Consider the following 22,468-nt stretch of genomic DNA (forward strand, 5'->3'; position numbering starts at 1 on the left):
GAGCGTCGTAGGCTGGATCAGGGTGGTTATCTCGTTTGTGTTGGTTTGAATAAGCCTGGGAAGAAAGCAGAAAAATGAGGTGGCTAGTAGTCATCTTAAATTATGAGTTAGTCTTAGAAATGGCCTCACCGAGGGCTCAGTTCGGCGTTTCGTGAAGTTTTCTATTTTTATTCAGGTGAGTTAAGAGAAAAAAAGCTAGGGAGAGAAGTCAGTTAAAATAGTTTAAGGGATAATCAGTCTTACCCTCGATAGCAGCAACTAGTTATCTGACAGATTAAGGAACGTAAAGTGCTACATTTGAGGAAAGGCTTAACTCCTTTAATTTACCCATTCTGAGGAATTTGTAAGGCTCAGTCCATCCTCTGATAGTGGTAAGTGAACCACAACCTCTGATGCGTGGCTTACTGCTACCATTTGACTCAAAGTGGAAAAGCAGAGTAAGAAAACCGGCATTGTTTTTAACTTATTTGGGTTTTTTGTTTGTTTGGCGGTGTGGGTTTTTTTTTTTCAGAAAGGGAAGTTTTCTGTTGCGTTTTCACTGGTGTAGGAACGTCCCCGTGGCCTGACCGGCTTCTCTGGAATGTTTATGGCGAGGCTGAGCTTTATAGGTTTACCCCATAAACATTCTGATGAAGCTTCAATTTTGTTGTTACAGTGAGATCATCTCCTTCCTCATTAAGCTTTCATGCTGTGTCAGTCTATGAGAGTAACACAAGCTTGAAAGAGAGAGAAGAGCCAAAGAGAATGCAACTCTCAAAATAGTATAAAGAGTTGGCCTCTTGCTGACTTCCTGCCCCTGTGCTTAGTCAGTTAAGTGTGATTTGATGGTTCTTTTAACCAGCTTTTCCTTCATCACTGCTGTCCTGCTAGAATTAAATATTTGTCAGCTTTTTAGCAAGTGTAGATTTTTTTTTTAAAAAGCTGGAGGGAGGGAAGTATGAAACCAGGAATGCTTAGTGGCTGAACACTGAGTTTAGAGCTTACTGTTAACTTACTCTTATTTTAGTACATTAAAATGAGTCAGAGAACTCAACTATGATAAACCACATAATTTAAGAGCTTGAGAGGACAAAGCATTTGATCTTCAAAGCGCTTTCATCTTCTGCAATGGTACAGGACGTACGCCAACATATCTGTCTGATTGCAGGGTAGGGTTGGTTTGGGGTTCCACGTTCAGGCAGCAGTGATTCTGCTGATGTGGTTTTCTCGTTAAAGGGATGTAAACTAAAAGAGAGCGAAAACATGAGACTATCTCCCTCCATTAAAACTATTTTCTTTTGTGTGTAGCGGAAAGGAAGCCTCCTTTGTTTAATATGAACGCAATGAGTGCCTTATATCACATAGCGCAGAATGAATCCCCTACACTACAGTCTAATGAATGGTGAGTATGACCGAGGGAGGAATGTCGCAGGGAATTGCTGTAAATGGAGTCCTTGTCATGCCGAGTTCTTGAAATAACTGGATTCCTGTTGGGAGGATGTGAGCTGGAAGGTTCGCTATCAATTTTATAGACAAAATTGACCATTTACTAAAATAGGCGTTTTAGACGCTAGAATGTAGTGAAAACGGGACGTGCTGCTGGAAGAACGCAAGATCCTGCAAAAAATTCACTTCAAGGGTCAGTAAACTTTTGAAGCTCCTAGGCTAGCCAAAAATGTGGGGTTTAGTGGTCTGATTTTTTTATCACAAACCACACTGTCACTTCCTAAATCTTGTTTTGCTGAGGGATTGCTTTGCAAGATGAAGACGCCGCTTGTGTGCGGCAAGTGTCTGTTGCATAAACTTTACAAGAATAAAGCACAGTAGTAACAATTTGTGCTTCCCAGCCTCAACAACTGTCCTTTGAAACAGCAAGCATAGTAAACTCATTTCAGAAGTTAAAAACTTCCTAATTAAAATTTTCTGAGCCATAGTTCTGCACCTCTAACAGCATACGTTGTGCCGTATTTTTACAATTTTTTTTTCTACATCGGAGATTTTCTGGCTATTTTAAACCCTGGTGCGTCACGAAACATGCAGCTCATTTTATGCATTTTTCGGACCCAAAAATGTAATAATATACTGAAAAATTGTAGTAGCAAAAAAACCCCAACGTTACATGATGAGAGTCGGGGAGCGGTGGGGGAGAAAAGAAGGAAAACCTGCACAACTGATGTGCTGCTGTTTTCAGGGTAGAATCCTGCCCTGCTGAAAACTTTGCAGAATTTTAGCTTCCAGAGGGAGAGATGTTACTGAACAGTTCATGACCTTAAGTCTTACTCGTGAGGGATTGCCCAGTGGTGTAAAAGTTGGGTCGGAGGGGCCAAGGGCACTCTGGGAGTGGTGCGTTAATCCCGTTTGCGCATGAAACGCCAGCGCAGGGAGGTGGAGCGGGGCACGGGCTCTGCTCAGACCTTGACGGGTTTGTGCAATAAAGAATTTGACAGGATTTTGTGCTTGCTCTGAGATAGGTGGGTTCTGCCTTTACACGGAACTTCCCTTCCTCTTGAATGGCCCCTGTATTTTTGCATTCTTAGGTTAAAAAGTTTTGTCTGGAAGCTGGGGTTGAAGGGATCCAGCTACTGAGAGCAGTGGGCTTTGGTGTGAGCAGGGATCTCAGGGGGCAGGGGCTGGAGTTCCTCCCTGCTCTTTCTAGTAGCAGGACGCAAATGTGAATGTCTTGATTGTTTAACGAGCTTTGGAACTTAAAGTGGGGAGTTAACTCAGGTGTTTATTTGTTGGTTTTTCTGCTTTCCTTGCCACAGGTCTGATTATTTCCGAAACTTTGTAGATTCTTGCCTCCAGAAAATTCCTCAAGACAGGCCTACATCAGAGGAGCTTCTGAAGGTTGGTTCTCTGTTCTTTCTGGTTTTCCTGTGATAGTAAAAAGAGGCCAAGCCCTGGGATTCTCTTTTGTCTCACCTACCACGCTAGGTTACAGCTAACGCTGCTTTCTCTGCCTGTTATCCCTAACACCTCTGAGCTGAGGGTGCTGTGGAGTGTCCTGAGCCGGTGGTTGTAGCTTTACTACCCCTTTTCAGTGTCTTGGAGTTTCCCAGGTGACTTTCTGAGCCAGCCTTGTTCTCATTATAGAGACACCCCAGCAAGTGACACTGGATGACCATCAACTTGTCGAGAGTTTCAGTTTCTTAAGCTCCATCTATCATCCCAGTGATTATAGTTCACCCTGACAGAGCTGCCATGCACTAGTTAACAAATTCCTTTCGTTACTTCCCTCTTTATTCTAGGCTCTATGTACCCCTACAGGCTTTTTATCCTCTCCCATCACCTCTGTGCTTTACCTGTAGAACTAATATTTGCTGTTCTAACAGTGCAAAGGGGGCAGAGGAGGGCAGTTTTGCTTCCTCCTGCTTTTCCTTGACATGAATAAGCCTCAGCTATCTGCAGGTTTTCTCCTGCTTTTTTTAGCCTTTTTTTTTTGCGTTCCCGTATACTGCAGGTACTTGATTTTCTCCTGTGGTAGATTGTTGCAAAAAGCTGCCGTGTTCCTCGCTGAGCACAACTTATGTAGAAGTTAGGAGTTAGAGCCGCTTTAAAGTTTGGCTTTGATGGATTTCCTTTGTGGCATCAGTTGGCATTCAGAATTTTGCTCTCTCTTCATTCTCTTCACAGCACTCATGACATTATTTTGGGGGATTTTTATCCTTGCCACGTTTGTGCTAAACAGCGATTTTCCCAAAATTTGGCATTGCAGGGAAATGGATGCTATTTGTGAAGGTTTTATCACCAGCTTTGTGCATGTTTTCACTTCAGTGGTTCTGGGGACTTTTACCTCTTTAAAAACCGTGTATTCAGAAAGTAAATGCAATTATCCAGGAAAGGTTTCAGCGTGGGTGTGTAGTCCTGCCATTTCAGAATTCTGCAGATTGGTTTTATTTTGAGCAACGCGCTGCAATTAAAGAGAACATTGATGGAAATTAAACGTTTGCGAATATATTCCTTCCATATCTGTAGTCTGAAACAGCTGCGTGCCACTTTGCAGGGACAGGTAGGGAGGGTGACGTGCTGGAAATGGCGATGCGGTTGTCCTGAGGAACAAAATGAAGCTAGCGGTGGTGTTAATAATGACTCATGCTTGCACAGCACATTTCATCTGGAGACTGCAAAAGCTGCTTCTGACATATAGACAGGACTTGTTTTACCTATTGGCAAAACGTAGCCACCTTTGCAGCGAAATGCAGTGAATGGTTCCAAAAAAAGAGCATAGTGTGGCTAACTGTTCTAGAGCCGGGCTTGGAGGTTCACAGTCTGTTTTATGACTCAGAGCTGTACGCTGAGTATTTGATTCTCAGGCTTTTTTGAATGAGGAAAGGGATTTTATAGTGAGAGTTCGCTGATGAGTTAATTAACATTTGGTTAGAGATGCTTAACCAGTCTAACACCTTTAGCATTTATATGTTGTTGCTCTTCCCCCACTAAACCACAAGTAGAAAATGTCTCTTAATACCCCAACATACAAAGTCTAGGTTTAAACTGGGCCTGTTTTCATGGTACGTGAAATACCATTCTGGTTTTGGTTTGTTTTTTTTTTTTACATCTTTACTTTTTGCTGGATGTGTCTCGTCAGAGAGCAGTCATTCTGAAATCTTTCTGGATCGTGAAGTCTAAAAATAGTGGCAGTGTAAGCTGTGAAGGTGTTCTTCTGTGCAGGGAAGAGGGCTAAAAAACTCAACTAGAGCTCAGAATTGTATCCAGAAAGCATGTTTTTTTAAGAGGTCACTCACCTATTTGTGTGTTCTACAGCACATGTTTGTTCTTCGGGAGCGGCCCGAAACAGTGTTAATAGACTTGATTCAGAGAACAAAGGATGCAGTGAGAGAACTGGACAACCTGCAGTATCGGAAAATGAAGAAGCTCCTCTTCCAGGAGGCGCACAATGGCCCCGCAGTCGAAACGCAGGAGGAGGAGGAGGTGAGAGAAACTTTGGATTTCGTGGCTGAACCGGGGAATAATGCTGTGGTTTAAAGAACCACTACTCAGATATTGCTAAAACGGATGGAGGCTGTTGACACACCTGCTGTAAACTCTGTCTTCCTCTCTGTGCTTGGAATAAAGCTACCTCAAGGCACAAACAAGGGCAAACAGGGGAGATGCCTCATGCTGGCAAGAGGCTGTGCCATGTGTTCATGCTTGAGCAGTTAGCTTCCGGTTCCGTAAATCCTGGCTTTCTTTGCCTGTTCCTAAGGCTTCGGGAGGACTCTTACGGCAACTGCGGTCAGCCCCTGTTTTGACCATATATACAAGCCCTTGACAGTTTTCTAACTTTGTCTGGAGAATGTTGTTCTGAGTCAGAAATTTGTACTTGGTTTGGTTTTTTTTCTGTTTGCTTTTTTTTAAAAAAAATCAAGGAAATTGGTTTGTCTTCTTTGGGGGTTGCACGCTGCAATCACCATGCAGCAACTGAGACTCTGGCTTGCAGCTCTTCTCTCACGTACAGAAGGAGCCGTGCGAGGCGCAGGTCTCAGCTGAGCACTAAGATGATGCAGGTGTCAGAACAGTTTCTGGTGACACACTGTTGCTGATCCATGATAGAGTTCAGCTTGTTAACAGGCCCGCTGTTGAAAAGAACCTGACATCAGCCAGTTAGTCTTGACAAGGCTGATTCTTTCTCTCCCCAGCATCCCACGAGAGAAATGTTTCATGGCAATGCCTGGAGGGTTAGAACTGCCACGACGTGGCAGGTAGCTGCCTTTAGAAAGGAGTAGAATGAGCATTTCATTTGGTAATGTCCATAGATACAACTGTGATGGATTTGGATTTCCTTAATAATTCCTTTCTCCTTAGGAACAAGATCACGGTGTCGGCAGGACAGGAACAGTGAATAGTGTCGGAAGTAATCAGTCCATTCCCAGTATGTCTATCAGTGCCAGTAGCCAAAGCAGTAGTGTTAACAGTCTTCCAGATGCCTCGGATGATAAGAGCGAGCTGGATATGATGGAGGGGGACCACACCGTGATGTCAAATAGCTCTGTCATTCATTTAAAGCCGGTAAGCATTGGGGTTTTGCTGGAGGTGTAAAATGGGAGAGGATTTGGTTGGCATGATGACAGAAAGCGTTTCCTATCCTGAGTCATTATTTGCAGGTTCTAATATTGTGCTCCAAATATATTAGTGTGTGCTGGAAACTTTGGAAAAATGATGTAAAAATCATTTATTGATTCACTAAAAATTATTTTACTGATTGAATTGGTTCAAAAGCAATTTGCTTTACTCTTGAGGAGCTGGAAGGGCAGGTCTGAATAGGTTTGGTTAGTGGGTGCCTTTAATTTGCAGAGCACTGCTTCACGGGACAAAAAGATGGGAGAGCTCTCCCTTTTTACTTCCTGGTTAGTGATTTTGTAAACGCAGGACCCACAGTAGTGGCTGAAATCTGTTCCTGAAGCACCCAGCTCCCCAGCACTTGATTGGAGTGTTTTGTTAGTGAATAAAGATGCATGAAAAAAGAAATTTAGCACTGAGGCAGCTGTGAAACCAGTTCCCGTGCTTTACCTCTGCCCGACGAAGGGTGACCTGGGCAGCGTCCCTGTGAACCGGGCTGCTCTGGCCGTGGAGGGGTTATCACACCTCTTCTCAAACCAGTAACGTTTCCCTCAGCTGGTGATAGGTGTGGTTAGAATGGTTTGTTCTTTGCCCAGATATGCAACGAAGACGCAGGTATTTCCTCGGGGAGTTAATTAGTATATCATATCTAACTATTAATTGCTCTGTGATGAATGACAAACTCAAAATAAGAGTGTGGAATACACCATGACAAATTTAAAAATTTGCTTTGAGGTGTTTCTGTAGTGGGTGTAATGAAAATCTTCCTCTGTCTTTCAAGGTTACAAAGATGTTGGTTTTGCCTTTCAGACTTGATGTAATCTACTTCATAGCTTTTATGTTTTGTTGAAGTAAACTGTTTAACTCGATATTTTCAGTTTTCCATTTATTTTTCTCGTTTTTCAGCTTTAGTTAGTAATTTTCCTCTTAGTAATAAAAATACGCAATTAGATTTCCAAAAGCAAAGATCAGAGCTCTTGTCTCAGTATATTCCTTCATCCACCTTATTGGCAGGAAGATCTTTTGGGACTGATGAATGTAAAATGTGTGGGTTTTTTTTTCCTTTTAAAAGTCCTTTGAACCAGGCCAAGATAAAAATCTTGAACACAGATTCTCTTTATTCACTCATGTATTTGCTGGTAAGGAGGAAGAAAACTACAGAGAGGAATCAGATCCCCGAACAAGAGCGTCGGAACCCCAGTCTCCTCCCCAAGTATCTCGCCACAAGTCTCATTATCGCAACCGAGAGCACTTTGCTACTATACGCACAGCATCGCTGGTACGTTAAGGTTTTTATTTGGGTGAAGTTGTGCAGGAAATGTAGCTCTGCGAAACTACTTAGAGCTGTGAGGATTTCATCAGAATATGAACTATCTTCGTTGACTGAGATATTATCACTGAAATAGTTTATTGTAAGTTAATAAAAGCTTAAATGCGACACCTGGGCAAATGTAATTTGCGTATATTGAGTATTTGCAAAACCAATATGCCTAGCAGAATATAGGAAACTGTTTATAATAATAAGCAGGGGTTTATTTTCATGTGCATATTCTGTATATTTGTGTGTATCATTGCAGTGGGCTAAAAAGCCATTATTTAGTAGCAGCTTTATAACAATTGTACAGTTTTTCTGCTGTAGCCCACGTGAGCTTATCTTCTACAGCAGAATTCAGTTTTTAATCTGCTCTGCTGCCATTAGGATGTGCGCTTTTCTTTACGGCAAAATCGTATTTCTTTCCCGAATCGTTTACTTTTGTGTTTTGAAGACTGCCAAAAAGCAGATTAAGAAGCGTTAACTTACTTTGGCCCGATGCGGTTACCTTCCTAGGTGACAAGGCAAATGCAGGAACATGAACAAGACTCTGAACTCCGAGAGCAGATGTCTGGCTATAAACGTATGAGACGGCAACACCAGAAGCAACTGATGGCATTAGAGAATAAACTGAAGGCAGAGATGGACGAGCATCGCCTCAGGTTGGACAAAGATCTTGAAACACAGCGTAACAATTTTGCTGCAGAAATGGAGAAGCTAATTAAAAAGCACCAGGCAGCCATGGAAAAAGAGGTAGGAGATTACAGTTTAGCAGACCAGTCTGTATTTGTTAATTCCATTGAGTTGTTCACTTCCCCTCGCTGAGGAAGAGGTGACATTCTAGTCTCTTACGTGTCTGTTTTCAGGAGCCAAGCAAATTGCTAATTAGAAAGAGGCTAATACATGACTCCTTACGCTAAGGGGTTTATGTAACCAGAGGAAAGGTGTGTCCATCACAGGCCATTGTACTAAATATTAGTATACTGACCCCAGAAAAAATACCGTAAGGGTTTTCCTTTCTTTTGTTGTGTCTGTGGTGTCAATACCCGACTGCCATGAAGTGTTACGGAGGCAGATTAGCTTGCAGAGAAATGGGCCAGCAACGCTTCAACGTTCACTGTCTAGTTGCTTATTGATATGGGGGGGTTATGCTTTTAAATAATTGATAACGAAATGTTGCAGCCCACGGCGATTATTATTGTTTCTTTGTTCGTCTTGGATCTCTCAGAGGGCTGAGGATCTAGTTTATTGGGAGGTGTTGACTTTGGTAGGCAAGACTAGCTTGAACAATAGGGCTGAGGAAATGAGGCACTGAGAAAGGACTCCTGCTGGGTGCGTTGATGGGGTGTGGAATGAGAAGAGAGAAGGGGCAGGCTCCTGAGACTGGCCCGTGTGCAGAGGCATGGTGAGTAGTAGGTGAAGTACCGTGGGTTCCCGGTCTTGGGGCTGAAATGGAACAGGAGCTGTAATCCATTGGGACTCAAACTGATTCGCTGCTGGATTTGCTGTAGGCTAAAGTGATGGCCAACGAAGAAAAGAAGTTTCAACAGCATATTCAAGCCCAACAGAAAAAAGAATTGAACAGTTTCCTGGAGTCCCAGAAGAGAGAATATAAACTCCGTAAAGAGCAGCTGAAAGAGGTAACCCGTCCCTGATGAGAAGTGTGACTATAGCACAGTGTGTGGTACAGAGCAAGAGTGGTGAACGTTCACAAGTGAAAGAGCCACCATGTGCGAGAGATCTTTCACTGGATTGCAGCTGGGTCTGCAGTTCGTGAGCAGGGTCCTGTACGTCCTGTATTTGTTTCAAATCTTTGACCTTAGAGCAAGAGGGTTTGGTTATATATTGGCACCTACGTGTTTATCTTGTGAAAGTACAAAATTCTCCATTGCTCTATATTACTTTTTAGCCAGAAACATCTGAATTTGGCAGCCGTAAGGAATGAAAAGCAGGTAGTTTTAAGAAAGGTCATAAGCATTTTTCTCATACCTTGTTGCTGCAGATATTGGCCATATACTGCAACAGTCAGTGAAGTTTCTCATTGCTTAAGTGATATTGCTGTAGCAGCAACAAGAAAACAGAGCAGTAAAGATGACCTGCAGATTTTTTTTTAAGGAAAATGCCTGTAAATCACTATTTAATTTTAATGGTTGAAGCTCTGTAATGGTTTAATAATCACTGAATTGTACTGAAAATCATTACCTTTGTGAAATGCAGAGAAACGATAGAATCACACTTCCTGATTCTTTTTGTGGAGTAGCTGAAACCGTAAGCGCTATAAATAATTTTTTTTGAAAGAACCATTTAGTGCTTAACCATCAGCTTGTGTGACGCAACTTTGGAACTTGCTCCAAAGGGGAATATTCCCAAACATAGGCATTTCCCAGGAGAAAACAAAGCTAAAGAGCAGCAGAGCCAAGAAAGATCTAACAAAACTATAATAGCGTGGGCTCCTTATAATAACATAGAATCCTTTTTTAAAGTGGGCAGTAGATCACGGAGCACCAAGAAACACTGATGAAATACAGAGGAGTTCTGTCTCATTCTTAAGTGGAAATGTATCCCAACAAGTCTAGTTACTGCATGGGCATCTCTAGTATGTACTTCAAGCAAAGAGAGTCTTTTGCCAAAGATGCTTCAAGCTACAAATCAAATTTAATACAAATACGGAAACAATGGCCCTAAGTTTCACCCGTGAACAGAATTCTCTATATTGTTTTTCTAAGTTACGGCATCTCAGTGAGCGGCTCTGCCTTGATGAGTTACTTGCAAAACGTGTTTGTGTTCTGATCAAGCTCGACACAAAAATTTTCTAATGTGCTTCACGTGGCTGGAGTTTCGTTTGAACAACAGGATGACAACACTTTCCTTCCTTCAGTCCTTTGGGAACCTGTAAAAACATTCGTTGGGCAGCATGGGAGGACCTCCAAGTGTCTTTGTTTTCAGCAGCAAACCATTATTCTTACATTTTGAATTAATATCTATGTCTGGAAACTGTGGACATGAATGAGTATTTTGGCCAGTTAAAATGACCAGTGCAAAAAACCGTTGTAGTTCAGTTTTCTCCACTATGAATTGTTCCTGGGTGTTGCTTTAAATACTGAATCTGGTTGCGTTTTGCAGAGATTGGGGTGATACCAGTTGTGAGAAGACAAGTTGGAGCAGCTCTGAAACATAGTTTATTGGGCAGATCCATCCAGTTATTCAGGGTCAAGGAGCTCAATGTGACTATTCCCTAATTAATTACCTTGTTGTTATCAGGAGCTGAATGAAAACCAGAGCACTCCAAAGAAGGAGAAGCAGGAGTGGCTCTCCAAGCAGAAGGAGAACATCCAGCATTTCCAGGCGGAGGAAGAAGCGAATTTGCTGAGGCGTCAGAGGCAGTACTTGGAGCTGGAGTGTCGCCGCTTTAAGAGACGGATGCTCCTTGGCCGCCATAATCTGGAGCAGGACCTGGTTCGGGAGGTAAGAGAATAGACAGAGGTGAGACCTGAAAACGTCCCTCGCAGGAGCACCTGCAATACAACTCCAATCTTACCGAAACGTTAATCAACACATCTAAAGTTTCTTGGTAAAATAAGAGTTTGATGTTCCACAACACCGTCTGGCAGCCCCTCGGGCATTTAGGAGATCATGCGGAATCGGACGTTCGGGTTGGTGCCCTATTGTGAGAGAACTATGAAATCCAAAAAGTCAACAGACACAACAATCCTGTTGAGCATCTTTAACAGGAAGGTGAAAAGTGGGACGAGGAAGGGAAAATTACCGGTGGTGGTGCTGTCTGCTTCTGATAAGACATAGAAACTCTGTGCTCTGTCCTCAGATGCCTTGGAAAGAGAGAAATGCCCTTGTGAACAAAGTGAAATGTCACGTTGTGAACAGAAATCCAAGTAAGTACAAAGAATCTAATAATTCCCTCTGTCCTCCTGGTAGGAGTTAAACAAAAGGCAGACGCAGAAGGACCTGGAGCACGCCATGCTGCTGCGTCAGCACGAGTCCATGCAGGAGCTGGAGTTCCGCCATCTCAGCACCATCCAGAAGATGCGCTGTGAGCTGATCCGACTCCAGCACCAGACCGAGCTCACCAACCAGCTGGAGTACAACAAACGCCGGGAGCGGGAGCTGAGGCGTAAGCACGTCATGGAGGTCCGGCAGCAGCCTAAGAGCCTGAAGGTACTAAACGATGTAGGAGCTCTGGGCACGAGCTGCTGGTGGTGCTGGAGATGTGGTGCGTTACAGCTCGGTTCTCATTTGCAGCGTTACAGTCCAAGATATTTTGAAGCTCTTTAATCCGAAGAGGTGTCTCATTCTCTAATGAATACCTTGTTAAAACAGTGTCATATTTGGCAAGTTACGTAACTGCCAGGGTGCAGCTACAGCCCTGCAGGCACCGTACGTAGGAACCACGGTGACAGTGGTCAGGGTCGCGGTGTGCTGTGGGCAGGCCATAGCAGCACTATTCCCTCATTTTATTTGAAAAGCCGTTGTTCTCAGCAGCGTGCCTTCCTTTCTGTGGTAGCTTAAAATGCATTAAAAGGGCATTTTCAGTGCTCTTTTTTCTCCCTCTTCCACCTACACCATTTTCTGATCCTCTTCTCCCCCCATATACAAGAATAAAAACCTATTTTTCTCTAATGAAGCAGCGAGGTCTTAAAAAAAAGCACTTTGTGTTGCAGTGTGCATCAAAATGATCTGCACCATCGGTCTTGGCTAGCTCACCTTGTTTTTGTTTTCATTTTAAGGCTTGTATGCTAGCAAGTGGCAGAGGGAAGAGAAACCGGCCAACTGCAGTGTCCTCAGGAAGCTCCTAGCACTGACCTTTGCTGGGTTGTGCTCTGATGGGTTTCTTGTGCTGCCCTTGTAGCTGCGGTGGCTGACCAGAACTACAGGGCCTCTGTAATTGAGGCTCTTGGTGTTTTTATTGTGAGTCTTCCCTTCATCCAAAGAAGCCCAGTGGTTTATTCTGAAGTGTCTGAGAAGAGAGTGTAAGGCCTTCACAAAGCTGCCTGGTACATTTCCTTTGAGGAGGCAGACTTCTTCTCTCCACCCAGTGTTCAGCCGTGCCAGGAACAAAACGAGTGTGTGGCATACTGAGCATGAGGTTTCGTTGTTGTTCTAGGTCTTTCCTCTTTATGATATTTCCCACCTGACTTAGTTTTCACCACCTGCGAGCTATCTTCTACAGAGAAAATAATCAACTTGAAAATAGAATTTCAGGACAAACAAGTAAATACCTGATTTGTCACTATTAGAATAATATTAAATAGTGAAACCCCAGCTTGTGAGAACAAGGGACCAGCTGATCGCTGTTGAGAATCTCCAAGGATATAGTGTATAAATAGCTGATGACTTCACAGCGAAGCTGCGCCGCACTCTGAGCTGAATAAAACTGAAGCAGCTGTATTAGGTTGATCCTTCTGAGATTAGCATGAATGAGTCCTGCCTCCCCAAGGTGACGCGGCGCAAACACGAGTGGACAGCGTGTCCGTTCCCTGGCCGGCAGGCGGGACAGCCGGGTCGGAGGTCTCTCGGGGCTGCGGGGGCCTGGCTGCCCTCTCGCCTCTGCAGCCCCTTCTGTTTTCCGCAGAGGACAGGGCTGGAGCACTCTGCAAGGAGCATGAGAAGCTTGCACTTTGCTTTGCATGGCTGTTGGGCGATTAGCGAAGGATTTCAGGCTTGAGCTGTCGGCCCAGCACCTCTGCACACACGCTGCGTTAATGATGCAGGCTGCTGGACAACCGTTGGGTTTGTGGTACAATCCCCTTTTTATGAAGACTGTTCCCTAGTATTAACTCTTGCCTCTGACTAATGCAGGCAAGTAGTCTTAATTGAATAGATAATTCGACTATTTGTTCAGTTTCTCTCTCCAGCAACGTTTTCCCTCGAGGGCACATGTTTCAGGCTTTCCCTTTGTTATTTGTGAGGTCCTTTGTCCCGAGAGCAGGTTTTTTAACGGTCAGTGTCTGCTGCCACTGTTACAGCACCAGAAGGACGGGTAACTAGAATTCACCCTTCAGTGAAAACTGCTCTGTTATTATTTCGAGTGTGTTAATTGTGATGCAAATACCCTCTTGCTGGTATTTCACAATACTAGGTCAAAGTGATCTTGTCAGAAGTCTGACTGGAAATCTTACCCCTCCCTTCTGTTTCCTGTTGTTAAAGCCTTTCGAGTGGAAGCCTGTAAACAGAGCCTGGTGTCCAAGCAAGACTTCACAGAAAGTGGGGACAAAATAGATTGCTCCTGTTCTGTTGTGACCAGGTCCCTGATCGGAATGTGTAACCTGCTGACACTTCCCTTAAGGGCAGGGAGAAACAACCTTAAAGGTTTCCTGGAGGGAAATATCTTCCTGTGAATTTAGAAGGGGTAAAAGTGATGCACTCCTCTCCGTGATACGTGTTTTGGTTTGGATGAATCCCATCTTGGACTTGTTTGCTGCATCAGGTTAGCGAAGTGGAATGGTTGGTTTATGCAGCAGGGCAATACTTGTGTCTCAATTGAGCTGGGTAGATTTTGTGATCCCACTACATCTTTCTAGGTAGCTACAAGTGCTGCACTTATCACCTGCCCTGCTGAGCCTTGAGCTCGTGCCAGGAGCAGGCTGCTGAGGAGCTGATGGGGACGTACACGTGTACCTGCCCTGCTGGGTCACATCCCGGAGCTCTTCCAGCTTACTGAAGGGACAGGGATCTGGTCCTGTGCTCTGTCCCTGCCCCCAGTGCTTCACGATTTCAGTGTGGCAGTGGGAATGACCCAGAGTGTGTAGTCCCTGCTGGCGGACGTTTAGGGGTGGGGTCTTTTTGGTTTTTTTTTATTACCATGAAGAACTTAACTATCTGTCAGTTAAACAGCATCACTCATCACTTGTGGATTTTGCTGAGAAGTACCTCTGCCAGCCCTCCTGTAGAAAGACACAGGGAACTCCTGAACACCTTCCTTTTCAGAGTCTTAAAACACTTAGTAGATGTTATCCCTCATGAGCTACTCTGGAGGCAGGTAAAGCAGGTAAAAGAAAAATATAATTAATTTCCTCAAGGTCATACAGCCAAGTCAGGTCCAGATGCCTTTTCCGGGATTGAGGTCTCCAAGCCCTGTGTGCAGTCACAAAGTTACGTCTCTAGACAGGACACCAGTCCTAGCAAGTGCAAAGGGAAGAGTCACTCTCCAGTAAGCCTCCATTGTAACTGGGGAATTGTTTCGTTTGCCAGACTGGCACAACGCTGACGCTGCTTGTGGCGTATGTCTTCAAGCGTCTCATGTTTCGCAGCCATTATTTAGTATCTTTATAAAAACCAGGCTCTTGATATGAAGGGTTGGAATACCTCTTATCTTCATCAAACCCTCAATGGAAAAAGTGTTGCTCTTTTTCCCTGCTCCTTCCCATGCACCAGAGCTGCTTCTATTCATAACATCAAGTGCTGTTCATATATATATGTGCCATACAAGCATGGTCATGTGTAAGTATGGCTTTTGGTGCTAATAAATATTAGTCCTGTCCCTCAAGAACTTTTCTTGAAAAGCAACACCCAGGACTGGATCCAGTCCAGTGACAAATGTGAGGCTCTTTGTGCAGAGACAGCTGTATTTAGGCTGGAGCTTTGTTATAAAAGTGTCTGTATTGTAATTGTTTCACACAGTGGCAGTGTCAAAGCAGCTGCAGCGATAGTCATTGCCTCTTGTGTATTTTGCTTCCCTCCTCGCACTGTAGATGTTAATATACATTTGTGGATTCTTGAACTCATATCCTTAATGTAATCCTAAATATCCATTTGAATGGATATTTCTCCCATTTGAAACACGCTGGTTTTTTTCTTTGTGTCCCCTCCATCTTTTCAGTCAAAAGAACTACAGATAAAGAAGCAGTTTCAGGATACATGCAAGATCCAAACCAGACAGTACAAAGCACTGAGAAACCATCTGCTGGAGACCACGCCAAAGAGTGAACATAAAGCTGTCCTCAAACGGCTCAAGGAGGAGCAGACCCGGAAGCTGGCTATCCTGGCTGAGCAGTATGATCACAGCATTAATGAAATGCTCTCTACACAAGCTGTGAGTCGCCTCCGAGGGACCCAGGGTTCCTCAGCCAAATAGGGATGTTTGCATTGTAACCCATCTGTATCCTGACAGCAGGCTATCTGCTTCCTTTCTACACGCGCCATGCCCTGCACAGTCATTCCTCTGTATTTAAAAAGCAGCATTCAAACGCAGAGAAAAGAGGTATTACCCCCTTCAGGCAGGTTGGAGTTGAAGCTGCTGTGGCAGAGATGCAAAGTGATGCGTCTGTGTGGCCAGAGGACTGCTTTTGCATGAAGTTTGACAGCATAAACATCCCTGTTAGAGCATCAGTAAATAATGTGCAGCGTGCTGTCCTGTGTCATTTAGGTTTTGATTTGTCGGTGATTGATACCAACCAAAGCATGTCCCGCTGGTAAAAAATGTTCATTGAGTCATGGAGGAGTCCAGAGTTTTGACTGTAAATCTGAAATAATGGTAAAAATGTTGCAAAAGGTCTGTGGTTCCTTCTGTAAGAGATCCCTTCTTTAAGGAATGACCACATGAGCAATGCTTTCAGTCCTTGCTACAACTGAATGTGCAGTTTTCTTTGCACTTCTTGCGTATTACATCCTGCTCACACCGCTCAGTACAAACTTGATGCTGTGAGGCAGGGTAGCTGGCTTAATTTATGTAAGAGAAGGTTAAAAGTTCAGTTTCATACCGCTTTTAGGTTTATGTCATTATATTCTTTTGCCCGAAGTCCTGCATTGGCAGGGATACGGATTTAAGTCTCCTGCGTGTCCAGGTAATTGGTTAATCCAGTTGAACAGAGCAACAGATCTTCTCTTTGCCTCTAGCAAAAGGAGAGCTGCGGACGTTAGCACCTCCAGCAGTCTGGTCTCTGCAGTATGGATTGTGGTTCCTGAGGCGCCACTGCTCATCAGCATCACTTGGATCAGCGCTGTGGGCTCGCTGTCACCAGTCTTTGTCACTATAGGTCCTCTGTTCAGTGAAACGAAGTACAATAGAGACCAATTGTATTGCTAAGACAACAAAGTCCCATCCCATTCTCTCCCCCTCCCCACAGTCCTTGCCCCGGAGTGTCGTGAGTGGTTGCCCCATGGTGAAACGTCTCTATTGTCTGTCTTTCCCAGCTGCGTTTGGATGAAGCACAGGAAGCAGAGTGCCAGGTTTTGAAGATGCAGCTGCAGCAAGAATTGGAGCTGCTGAATGCATATCAGAGTAAAATCAAGATGCAGGCAGAAGCCCAGCATGATCGGGAGCTGCGTGATCTTGAACAGAGGGTATCCCTCCGTCGGGCCCTCCTTGAGCAGAAGGTAAAACGAGCATGCGAGCGTCATTAGCAGCCTCCGTGGTTTAGCTCTTAAGTTGCACCGTGCTTGTCAGTAGAGAGAGAAATTGCTTTTACCTTGCTGTATATAGTAACGCAGATTATTTGGGTATTTGCCTCACTGGGATGATAGCTCAGTAACACATGGGCTAGACTTTGCCAGCTCTGCCGTCCTGTGTGAGCAGCTTCTGGCTGGGATAGCGCTGCTTGGAGTGTGCCAGGGGGAGTCGTGCCTCTCTGGGCAGAAGGGAAAGTGAACTGCTCTGTCTCCGAGCTGCAGATTAGCTTTCCCAGCTCATTAGAGGACAGACAATAACAACCTAAAGTTAGGGGGAAGCTTTTGGAATTTGCATAGTATCAGTAGCAGATAACTTTGCAGGGTGGGGAGGGAAAGGTAAAATGCATTTGAGATGCTGCACTTTATGGTGATGTTACTGAACTGCGGGTCTGCTCCATTTATCAGCCGGCATAATCGAACTGCTTAGGTTGGTAAAGAACCTTGAGATCATCAAGTCTGTGGAAACCAGGCTGCAGGTTCCCTGTGAAATTCTACTGGTTATGGAAAGTGCTGCCGTCTGCAGCATTTCCCTAAGAAAACTGAAGTAGTCAAACCCACAGGCCTGGGTGAGCTGCTGCTCCCTAGATTTCAGCTTCCGTATTAAGGTGCTCCTTGTCGAAGTGTGCTTTTCTATGCAGTGCCGAATGTGTGGTGTGTGTAGAAATGCGAGTGGCCTACACAAACGAGAGGAAGGGTACTGCACCAGTCAGTGAAAGGAAACACGCAATCAGCCTTCCTCCCGTGATTTTTTTCCCCCCTTTGATTTGCCCTGTGGGTGCCAGACATCAGCATTCACGCAACAGTTCCCAACTTCCCTGGTCAGCGATTATTAAATTGGGGCAATTACTCCGTGGCCTCAGGGTTCTTTACACTTAACTTCTCGCAGAGATGGATGCTGGGCTGATAGAGAGCCCTCAGCAGAATAAAACTACTCCACCTCACGGTCAGCCGAGGAAGCATCTCCAAGAAGACAGCGCAGTCCTATTGTGCTTTGATCTCCTGCGAGTAGACAGGAATCTCTGGGAATAACCCAGTCTGTGAAAACAGTTCCCGTGTGGCGCTCACAGGTGTAAGGGCTATCTTTAGAGCCCATCGCCAGTTATTTTGCTCCGTCCCGAAGAGGACAGTCCTGCTCCCAACCCTGCATTTGAGTGTTTGTGCCGGGTGTGCATTGCCCTCTGGTGGCATTATCTGCCGAGAGCGCTGGGAAGGAGCGTGCCCCAGCCAGCCTGCTGCTGGCCAGGACTCCTTCTCTGTGGGAGCAGCACACCTTGCACGGCAAGTAGTCTTGCATTAAAAGTTGAAGTGAGGCCAGAGACTTAAGGAAACACACATCAACCTATAATAATGCTGTATAAGTCTTTCATTGTGGACCAGGGTTGAAGTCTCTGCACAAAAGAAAGCCCCTGTGAAGCATTTGGTATCAGTAATGGTGATAGGAAGCTTAGCAGTGTTACTTTGTAGAGAAGAAAAACCCGATCAAAATAAGACCTAGCATAATTTTTTGTGTGTTTGTGTCCCTCTGTTGCCTTAGAATAGCACAGAAATTGTGTGGTGCTTCAACTTCCATAGGGTTATTTAGCAATACTGCACTCCTAGTGGATTGCAAGTCACAAAGTCATGGACCAGGGATGAGACTCTGTTTCTTGGAGAGGTTACACGTGTTTAATGGCAGCTCAGGGGAGAACATGTAGGTGCAGAGATAGATTATTTTTATTTTTTTGCATCCTTTTGCAAGGGTATTTTTTGGAGGAGAGGTGATGTTCTGTTTTCGTGAGAATTAAGAATTAGAAGTTTTCTGGTGTGGGTCGCTCAGCGATGTCACCTGGTATTTACTTGCCTGCGCTAAGTGAAACTGGCAGCCAGAGAAAGGGCAGGTACGTGCGCAGGGTGAACGTCTGAATTTATATGCACGAATATATACGTAGCCTGTGGCAAAGTCAGTCCCTGATGTTCAATAATAAACCAGATTCCAAAAGTTAGTGTGTGCACAGGACTCTTGCTTCCTTCTCGGCACAGTGCTCTTTATTTTTGATGGTGCCCGTCACCATGGAAACTCACCAGAGCACACACGTCTGGCTCGGGCTGAGGAGGGAGTAGCCGGCCCCATCGCACGCAGCCTTTGAGGGCACTGCACAAGCTCTGCCCTGGTGCCGTGTTGTTTGTGTTGCACCAGTAACGAGCGTGTCCCAAGAGTGTCTTTGAAAAGACTTCGGGTTTGCTCATTTCCTTCCCACGTGCCTCAGACACCTCATCTTCAGAATCCTGCATCCTGAGGTCGTTTCTAAGTGATGTCATTTTAACGCCGTGCTAGGCATGCCTGTCTGCGAAGCTCGGCTGTACCAAGTCCTGTGTGTTACGCTGTCACAAACGTGAAAACTGGGAGCAGCTGGACAAGCTGAGGGCGTAGAAAAGGGACAATTCTGCTTAGATAGCAAGGCTGGGAAAAAAACTCTCAAGCATTTTAAAGAGCTAACATTAGAGGAGATACCTTCTTCCTCTTCTGCCCTTTGCAAGGCGACTGGCCACAGCGTGGCTCTCGGGGGTGAGCAGGGCTGCTCTGGGGAGGGGGTCAGCGCACTCACCAAGCGGTAAGAAACAGGCAAGTGGGATAAGGCGTTTCTGAAAGCCCCAAATGGCTCAGGAGATGACTCACGCTGGAGCAGATTGTTTCCTAAATTCCAGATGAAATCACTTTGCGTATTCCCTGACTAAGGCGAGAGAGTGATTACAAGTACAACGCTCTGCCCAGTACCTTCAGCGCACACAGAGAGAACACCTCTTGGCTGAGTTGCTGTTCTCAGCAGGGGAGATGCCAGTGAGCTGTGCTAAAAGTCTTGGCTGCTGCTTTTTACCCATTTGGTCTTTTTCACCCGGGCCAAAAGTGCCTTTTTCAGTGCTGGCAAGAAGATAACGGAGTGATTCTTCACCTGACTGCAAAGATTTCAATAAGGCAGGCTTTCATCCCTCTCTGATTGGTGTCAGGAGGCTGCAGCCCTGTGTTTTCTGTACTTAGAAAGCTGATCCTAGTGCCCCTAGCAAAGCACCTTTGGAAACCAATTTGGAACAGCATTACAGGGACGAAATTGGAGTTGCTAGCTTGCATACCATCTAGCTAATAATCTGCCACACAATTCAAACATCCCTGCCTTTTTTCTTCAACCGCACACCCTGCAGAAAGTATCAGGGTAATGAAACATGAGAAACTAATTTAGGAAAGGGGTAGATAGGAGGTGATAAACATGAGCTCAGAAAATCTGGCCAGTAAACACAGGAGAGGAAACTGAATGTGGGCTTGTATATTTAATCCTGAAGAAAATAATAGTCATCATCATCAGCTTGAGCTACGAACAGTGAAGGTCACATTTAGCTGTGTTGGCAGGTATGTGACTGCATAGGCACTGTGCTCGGCTGTATCTGAAGCTGCTTTCCCAGTAGGTTTTTATGGAAGCTGTAAACTTCGTTGTATCTTAAAAGATTAACCTGTGCCAAGCTGTTAGGACTTTGGACTCGTATTCCTAAAACTTCTGTATTCTCCAGGGGACAGACCAAGACCCTCCAGCTGGTACTCACCATGCTTTAGCGGGTGCAGAATTGTGTGTCAGCAGACACCCGGTCTAGGTCCGGCCTCATTTAGAAACGCGGGGAGATGGTTTCTCGTGAGCTTGCTGGTACAGGCCCTTCGGAGACTTGGGGCCGTGCCTGTGAAGGAGTCCTGCTGCTACAGACTGTCTCTTCTTTTTTGCTTCCTAGATTGAGGAGGAGATGCTGGCGCTGCAGAACGAGCGTACCGAACGGATACGAAGCCTGCTGGAGCGTCAAGCTCGCGAGATCGAAGCCTTTGACTCAGAAAGCATGAGGCTAGGTTTTAGTAATATGGTTCTTTCTAATCTCTCCCCCGAGGCGTTCAGCCACAGCTACCCGGGAGCTTCTGGCTGGTCCCACAATCCTACTGGGGGTGCAGGACCTCACTGGGGTCATCCCATGGGTGGCCCACCACAAGCTTGGGGCCATCCAATGCAAGGTGGACCCCAGCCATGGGGTCACCCCTCGGGGCCCATGCAGGGGGTACCTCGAAGTAGTGCTATAGGGGTCCGCAACAGCCCCCAGGCTCTGAGGCGGACAGCTTCTGGGGGACGGACGGAACAGGGCATGAGCAGGAGCACAAGTGTTACTTCACAAATATCCAATGGTTCACACATGTCTTATACATAACTTAAACAATAACTGAGGGTGGCAATTCCACTGGAGCTGTCTGCCAACAGAAACTGCCTACAGACACCAGCCCAGCAGCCTCCTCAGTGCGGTGCTGACGTGTGGAAGCTGGGTGCACATGGAATATTGTATTCATTTTGTAAAGCATTACGTTTTGTGTTTACTAACTGGGATGTCATAGTATTTGGCTGCAGGGTTTGGGGGGGAGGTTTTTTTGTGGTTTTTTTTTTGTTATGTTTTTTTTTGTTGTCGTTTTTTACTTTTCGGAGGGGTCTTGGGTGGGCGTCTGAGAAACATATACAATTAGTCAGAAGAGTTGGCTGGTGGTTGTCACACTGACAGGACAGGAGGGCCTTGGGCTGCCCTCGTCATGCCATCCCTAGGAAGTCTGACAGAGAATGGAGACCCCTGTCTGTAAATTTCGAACTGCCACCCTGCAAAACTAGGCGAGCTGCCTTTTAACCAACATCCAGGGGAGGAACAGCTGGATCTTCTGTTCCATTTTTATTTGTCGTTAAATTGGAGACTTTTCTAGGGTATTGCCTCTGCCAAGAGGCGTATTCAAAGACTTGTAGGTGAGGAGGAAGGGTGAGAAGAGAGGCCAAGAGACACCAGGGCTCGGCAGGGCCCTTCTACCCAAGTGCCCGCTTTGTGTCGTGTGAGAAGTGACGTTCTCTCAGAAGGCACTGGTCAGCTTCCCGAGAACGCTGTGTAGATAAACCTGTCGGGAGGGAACAGGCTAGAAATGTTTGAAATTATGTTCCTGCTTTGGCACTCCCTGACTGTGCTGCTGGTAGCTCAGACGAGGTTGGGCAGAGGAGCGTAAGTAATGCACTTGTACAGCTAATACTGTGACATCTCATTTTAGCTAAGCATCAGAATCATTCTCGGAGCCCAGTGTAGTCCTTTCTGCTCCATTCGGAAATGTTAAGACTTTCAGCCAATCAGTCGCAAATGCCAGAGGTATTTTGAAGGATGCCATAGTCGCAAAATGCCATTGATCGGGTTTTTCATTATTACACTACATCCGCCAATTTATTACCTTTTTGGCTTGTTGCAATTTCCTGTTTACATGTAGAGCGTAGCCAACTGTTTAAATGTTTAGTTGCCACAGTGTACCAGGAGGAATCTTTCCCAGCTGATGACTAACCCACATCACCACTGTAGATCTTGCTGCATGCGAGGCTCCTTTTTATTATTTTCGTTGCTGCAATACTTCACAACTTTTACAGTCCCTTGAGATGCTGTGACATTTTGGCAGCGTATCGCACCGTGCGAGAAGGCACTACTTCCAGAGGCTCCTTGGAGCTGCTGTACTACTGAAAAGGAAGCAAAGGAGGTTGTGAAATCCAGACGGTGGTAAAAGGGATCAGGGAGTCTCGTTGACCGAATGGCTTTGTGGCATCGTGTCACCCCTTAGCGCTGGGAACCGGGGCTGCCCCCACGCTCTCGTGCCGGTGCCAGGGCGGTCCGGGTCAACCGATGCGGCGGGGCTGGGGA

At 45.4% G+C, this 22,468-nt stretch overlaps 1 protein-coding gene across 3 annotated transcripts in view; it reads left to right on the forward strand.

Moving 5' to 3' along the window:
• The window catches only part of TAOK1 (TAO kinase 1), a 33,757-nt gene extending 12,599 nt beyond the window's left edge, over positions 1–21,158 (forward strand). The window contains exons 8-19 of one of the 3 annotated variants that reach the window (XM_009874741.1): positions 1,288–1,381; positions 2,745–2,826; positions 4,744–4,911; positions 5,785–5,988; positions 7,184–7,318; positions 7,868–8,104; positions 8,863–8,991; positions 10,613–10,816; positions 11,285–11,524; positions 15,186–15,398; positions 16,499–16,681; positions 20,507–21,158. In XM_009874741.1, the coding sequence (XP_009873043.1) occupies positions 1,288–1,381; positions 2,745–2,826; positions 4,744–4,911; positions 5,785–5,988; positions 7,184–7,318; positions 7,868–8,104; positions 8,863–8,991; positions 10,613–10,816; positions 11,285–11,524; positions 15,186–15,398; positions 16,499–16,681; positions 20,507–20,968 (2,351 nt within the window). In that variant the 3' untranslated portion in view covers positions 20,969–21,158. The remainder of the gene's footprint in view (positions 1–1,287; positions 1,382–2,744; positions 2,827–4,743; positions 4,912–5,784; positions 5,989–7,183; positions 7,319–7,867; positions 8,105–8,862; positions 8,992–10,612; positions 10,817–11,284; positions 11,525–15,185; positions 15,399–16,498; positions 16,682–20,506) is intronic. The other 2 variants (XM_009874743.1, XM_009874744.1) reach the window with 2 other exon arrangements.
• Positions 21,159–22,468: the final 1,310 nt, after the last annotated feature.

The sequence above is a fragment of the Apaloderma vittatum genome, unplaced genomic scaffold (assembly GCF_000703405.1).
Source record: "Apaloderma vittatum isolate BGI_N311 unplaced genomic scaffold, ASM70340v1 scaffold12588, whole genome shotgun sequence".
NCBI classification, from domain to species: Eukaryota; Metazoa; Chordata; class Aves; order Trogoniformes; family Trogonidae; genus Apaloderma; species Apaloderma vittatum.